Source organism: Trematomus bernacchii, unplaced genomic scaffold (genome assembly GCF_902827165.1).
Source record: "Trematomus bernacchii unplaced genomic scaffold, fTreBer1.1, whole genome shotgun sequence".
NCBI lineage: Eukaryota > Metazoa > Chordata > Actinopteri > Perciformes > Nototheniidae > Trematomus > Trematomus bernacchii.
In genome coordinates this window covers 4,224,839-4,230,838 of record NW_022987698.1, presented here as the reverse complement: position 1 = coordinate 4,230,838, position 6,000 = coordinate 4,224,839, and the positions used below count along the sequence as shown (strand labels likewise).

The window sequence follows — 6,000 nt, the reverse complement described above, 5'->3', positions numbered from 1 at the left end:
ATAAAATGTAATAATGAAATGTAATAAAAAGTGTAACTGTATTGATCTATAGTCTTGCCTAGGAAGATGACTAAATGTGCAACAACATCCCAATGCTGCTGGTGTGAATAGCAATGCACTACTAACACGGTCGGATTACAGAAGCTGGCAACTGCCATGCAGCAACACAGAGCTCCAGCGGCTCACTTTGTGTCACCTTCTGCTAATTATCAGCCGTAACAGCAACGCTGATATTGTTTTCACCTTGTAAGTGTGTATGTGCTTGCCCCCCTACTTTATGCCCCTGGACAAATGTGGCCTTGTGATAAGGGAGATCTCATAACAAGATAAGTGCCCTAGTGCACTGTTTTATTATCTAACCTTGGGTCCTTGTGTCAAAATCCAATTTAAAGCAGCTGTGATAGAAATTCCAATTAAATGGCCCAATTTCTCTGCAGGTACCCTTGGCATTATGTATGTCATTTAATTGTTTGGCTTTTTGTTGGTAACTTCACTGTCTTGGTTCACTCTCTAGTTTTGTTTAGCACCAAAAAGAGTCAGGTGAAGACCAAGAACAGAGCTTTAATAGTGAGTAGAGTGGACCCAAAAATAACTCAAAATGATTATTAATGTTGCTCCCTAACTGGAACTGTATGTAATGTATCCGGTGGCAAAATAATCACCATATGAACTCACATTTATTGTGGGCAAAAATACATGCTTTATGGCTTTCGTAATGTAGTTTTTAAATAAGAAAACCCTTTAATCTGTAACGGCTGGTGTTTTGTTTCTTTGATCCTTCTGAATACCTAGATATCTGTGCAGACTACTTATCATTATAGTATTATGATTTGGCACACATACACGCGTACAAATCTGAGGAAGATAAAAATCAGGAGGTGAGCTGTGACAAAGGCAGACTGGACAACTCTAGGTAGAAAGGACTTGAGTTGCATTCAAACTGAAATACATGTTGGGCTATAATGTAATAATGTCTGTTTGATGTCCAGTTCACAAGACTGCTTTTTGTTAACCACATGCTGATATTGATCCCCCGCACACTGCTGTATGCACATCACGCCCTTGACAAAAGACTGCTGCAGCTGCAGTTCTCACACGCAATGAGCGTTTTCCCTGTCCTTCACCACATAACAAGATGAACCCGAGGGGAGGATTCATCATTAAAGACATCAGCACACTGAATGGGCCATTGCTAGTATGCACCCTGAAAGGAAGGGAAAAAATACACTCTCCCTGAGGTTCAATTTGTTTTATAAAAAATACATCATGGACAGTTTAAAAATGTAATGAGCAATGGGGGGTGCAAAGACAAAAGGGACCAACAGGCTTCTGCAATCTAAAGCTGAATAAAATTGCCCAGATGTTAACCATAATGCACTGGCAATCAACATGTTAATTAAAGACTTCAAACTGTGTTGATAATTTCATGATATTAATGTTGTTATGCCTGTCATCTTAATAGTAATCGTGATACCTCTAACAGAGAGAGAGGGGGTGGGGGGAGAGGGAGAGAGACTGTGACACACCCCCTGCTCTGCTGTTTGCTCCCCTCTGATCCACTATCACAGGTTTGCATTTCCTCATCAGTGCAACCGCATTCACGCTTTTCCGGTCCTTCTGTGCGTCCCGGTGATCGCTGCTGCTGTGAGGAAGAGGATGAGACTGTCCTGTTAACGGATCCCCGGACTGTTGAAGCCTGCCTGCCTTTTCTCTCCGGATCTAAGGAAATCGACTAAAGGTAAAGGCACTATATCGGGCGGGACACCTCTGCCTGCTGGGACAAATGTCTCTAACACAGATTTTGTTATTGTTGGGGAGGGGAACATGAATAACATCATGTAAATCATCTCTAAGGATGTAAGTGTGTTTTTAATTAACATAACGGCGATATTTATCTTGCTTCTTCATTTATTGCGTTATGACGACATTATTATGCTACCACCCATTGCGCATAACTTTTTGACCAGCTAGTGACCTGCCTGCTGCAGTGCACCCTGGGTGCTTTAGAGCAGCAGATTATGTGAGCATTAAAGACAATTCATATTTCATTTGGATAATAATTACAATTTTGATCTCATTGTCATCCATACAGCTCCATGACCCTACCCTATGAAGACAGGGACACATCTAGCCTGTTGTAGTTTATCACCCTGACATGATGGGGGGGTCACTCTGGATTTTCCATGGTGCCACTGAAGCCCTGTTCAATGGAAAGAGCTTCATTGCAGTTCTACCTTTGGCTCTGTTGTTGCCAACAGTGAGAGTCAGTGCACAGACGATGATGATAGGTGGCCCTTTGGACTGCGAGGAGACTTGTGTGTGTGCCAGCAACATCGTCAGCTGCTCCAAGAAGAATCTAACCTATGTGCCAACCCCTCTTCCAAATTATACAGCTGTTCTGGATCTCAGCTTTAACAGCATCACCAGGCTACGTGCTGAGTGGACCCCCCACTCACTAAACAGGCTACACAGTCTGATCCTCAGCCACAACAACCTCACGTTCCTTTCCTCTGAGGCCTTTGTGTCTGTGACCAAGCTCCGCTACCTGGACCTTTCCTTCAATAGCCTCCGCCAGCTGGACGAGTGCATCTTTGAGCCTCTGGAGGAGCTGGAGGTGCTGCTGCTTTACAGCAACTGCATCTCTCAGGTAAATCGCGCAGCCTTCTCTGGCCTCGACAACCTGCAGAGGCTCTACCTGAGCCAGAACAAGATCTCCCGCTTCCCCTTGGAGCTGGTGAAGGATCGCACTAGGCTGGAAGCTCTTAGACTGCTTGATGTGTCCTCCAACAAAATCAAAGCCCTGCCCCTCTCTGATCTAAAGGTTCTGCCCGCCTGGATCAAGAACAGCCTGTACTTCCACAACAACCCCCTGCCCTGCACCTGTGATTTGCATGACCTGGTGGCACACTGGCACCTCAAGGCGCTCAGCTCTACTATGGACTTTAAGGATAGCCACACTTGTTTGTTACCAGGCATACAGAAAGAGAAAATGGCCATACTGGATCTTGACAAGCACTATTTGAACTGCAGTAAGGTCACGGTTATGGACAAATCCGCCTATCTGGAACAGCGCCTGGTCCTGGACTGTGACAGCAGGGAGAGGGACATGATGAAGAACTGGGTGCTGCCTGGAAACATCTCACTGTCTCCTGCCATGGAGACGCTTAATGATGGCAGCCTCCTGATTGGGCCCCTGAAGGCAGAGGACTCTGGGGTCTACACCTGCTATGCCACAAGTGACTCCTTTAATGAGACGCTGTATGTAACTGTAACCGTGTTTAATTCCACTAAAAGTGGTGGGCTCGAGAACCTAAAGACGGCCTACACTACCCTCATAGCATGTCTGGTCAGTTTAGTTATGGTTCTCGTCTACCTCTATCTCACACCGTGCCGCTGCGCATGTTGTCCAGGACAAGGCCTGGAGAAAAGCGACAGTTTCCACTCTTCAACTGTGAGCCTCTCTCAGGCACATGAGGAGACGGGGCAAGAAAGAGGGGAAGGCCGAGGCTTCGCCTACAGACATGTGGCCTTCATGCAACCCAAGGACCAGCTAGAGCAGAACGGGAGGTTGAACCCAATAGAGGAAGACGAGGAGTGTCAGGGGGACAGGGAGAGAAGGAGGTCTGACGCAGAGTCTGTCAGCTCAGTGTGCTCAGATACCCCCATGGTGGCGTGAAGTCAGTGGCACAGCCTGGAGGGTAAGACAGTGATGGCTCGACCCATGTGGCTTCTACAAAGAGATTAGTATGCACTGTTACAAATAAAAATATTAAAAAATATTATCAGAACAATTTCCTGATAAAATCAACATAGAAACAACCCAAAACATAGTGTTAATGCAGAAACATGTGATTTCTTTAAAAGAGGAATTAGTGTGACGTTTTCTGAAAATTATTGTCAGGCCCTGCAAGAAATTGCTACGCAAGCAAGAACGAAAAGAGTTTAAGATATGTATTTAATTATCTTTAGGGATTTCTCAAAAATATAATACTAACACTTATAGACAGCAAACAGCATGACAACAGCTTGCGTCTGAATAACATAGTTGCTGCTTGAAAAAGTAGCTAATTGTTTGCAGAGCTCACCAAATAATCCCTGTTAGATGCTTAGAGGTGCACTGTGTCAAATATGGCTCACATTTAGGTTAAAACGAACTAATATTATCAAGAGAATGTGAAAAGGTTACAGACATTATGTCCAAGTGTCTAGTTATTGTCTTTCAGAGATAAACCTAATCCTCTCAGAGTTTCGGTTGAATTGTGCTTATTCCTGCTGTTAGTAAGTAGTTTACTTTTTTTTTAACTGATTACATAAATTGTAAGGACCCAGTTGTAGAGGTAAAAAAAACACTACATGTCGCCATGCATTTCACATTGCACCTTTAATATAATGACAATTTCACATTCCTGTTCGGTTATGATGCCTTTACAGAAAATATGGAAAAGGTCACATTTATGCAATATTTTCAATTTACATTATTTAAGATTTGAGTGGGATTTAATGCTCAGAAGTTTTTTTTTTTTAATACTGCTTTGTATGCAAGCCTTTTTTAGATACAGCATAATTACAGAATTATAAACCCAGCCTTATTATGATACATTGTATTTTCACTGAAATTCATTTTATCCAGAAATCATTATTTATATATTTAATGTAGGTCGTAGTCTCCATAAAAAGAAACACAAAATAACAAAAGGTTGATTTACTAATTTGCAATAACTTCATTAGCACATAAACATTACCCATGTGGTCTGCAGACATTTTAGTTAAGAGTTGACCACTGAATCTTTCAGTTTGAACTGTTTAAAAAGCGGTTAATCATGTTCAAATGTACTAAATGCCAACTTAGGTTAGACTTAGATATGACAGGGGATTCAATTTCCATAAATAACCCTCTTTTATCATCACAATGCAGTGAACGATATGTTCAGTGTGGGATTCAGACTGCCGACATCCGGTCCCAATGGAGAGTGAGTAGCAGAACGGCCCGAGGGGAACAACTGAGAGCGAGTACCATCCACCGAATGTTTCTGGGCATTAGTGCCCAACCCTCAACAAATCAGCAAATGCCAGCCAGCCAGCAGTCTCATAAACACCATCAGAAATAGCAGCTCATAGTGCAGCCAACATGCAGGGGGCACCGATGAAATGTAAATATAGAAGTAGCAGTTTTCAAACCCATTTTTATTTCTAAAATACCTTCAAACTGTTGATTTTAACTTGAGCAATGTTAGAAAATAAACCAGCAAGAGATTCAGTCCATGCAAAAGATGTGTTGACAAACCTAAAGTCACTCTGGCTCTACTGTGATTAAACAACTCTCACAAAAACACATCTGAAAGTAATATTAATGATATAAATAGAATAATTCAGTGAAGCGTTTTAAGCAAAACACAATCCCAGATGACAGATGAGATGTAGCAATGTACACTAAACGTACTCTTATATTGGAAGGAACTATTACCTTATTACTGTCACTTCTCGTGGTGCCTTTTCAAGATAAGCTGTGGTGAATAAACACGATATATTAAATGTCTTTGTAGGAATTCTAGCACTGAACACATGACGTTGTGTGTGTGGTTTTGTAGAATTATAATGTAGCTAAACATGAGGACTTCATTGACTTCTGTCTCTCACACATATCCACTGTATGCTGATGTTGTACACTTCTTATTTTTCCTGTGAAAGTTTTTACCAAAGACTGAGTTACATGCAGAGAATGAATAACCTACGTGTTCAGTGTTTACAGTCAGCACCGTTATATTGATGTTGTTGTTACCAACCATATTTTCATTGTTTGAATTCAGCCATAAACTGAGATTTTTATATATGCAATCCTCTATAAGGACTTATTGTATTTCATTATTTGCTGCAATATATCTTGTCTGTTAATGTATTGTTTCTGTATGTCATGTACTAAAAGAAAACATGGAAACTAAGCGTGAGTGATGTCTGTTATATTCCTGAAAGGTGAATGTATTCAATCTTTCTAACAAAACT

At 41.6% G+C, this 6,000-nt stretch overlaps 1 protein-coding gene across 2 annotated transcripts; it reads left to right on the top strand.

Moving 5' to 3' along the window:
• The first annotated feature begins 1,536 nt into the window (after positions 1 to 1,536).
• Positions 1,537 to 5,927, top strand: LOC117489407 (amphoterin-induced protein 1-like). Of its 2 annotated transcripts, XM_034138643.1 has the most exons (3): positions 1,537 to 1,738; positions 2,093 to 3,698; positions 4,916 to 5,927. In XM_034138643.1, the coding sequence occupies exon 2, from the start codon at positions 2,156 to 2,158 to the stop codon at positions 3,674 to 3,676; it is 1,521 nt and encodes a 506-aa protein (XP_033994534.1). In that variant the 5' UTR covers positions 1,537 to 1,738; positions 2,093 to 2,155; the 3' UTR covers positions 3,677 to 3,698; positions 4,916 to 5,927. The 2 variants fall into 2 exon arrangements, with proteins under 2 accessions (XP_033994534.1, XP_033994532.1); XM_034138641.1 differs by lacking the exon at positions 4,916 to 5,927 and having other exon boundaries at positions 2,093 to 3,852.
• The last annotated feature ends 73 nt before the right edge of the window (positions 5,928 to 6,000 follow it).

Excerpts from the sequence above, each read along its gene's own strand:
- LOC117489407 (XM_034138643.1), top strand. The coding sequence starts at position 2,156 with ATGATGGGGGGGTCACTCTGGATTTTCCATGGTGCCACTGAAGCCCTG.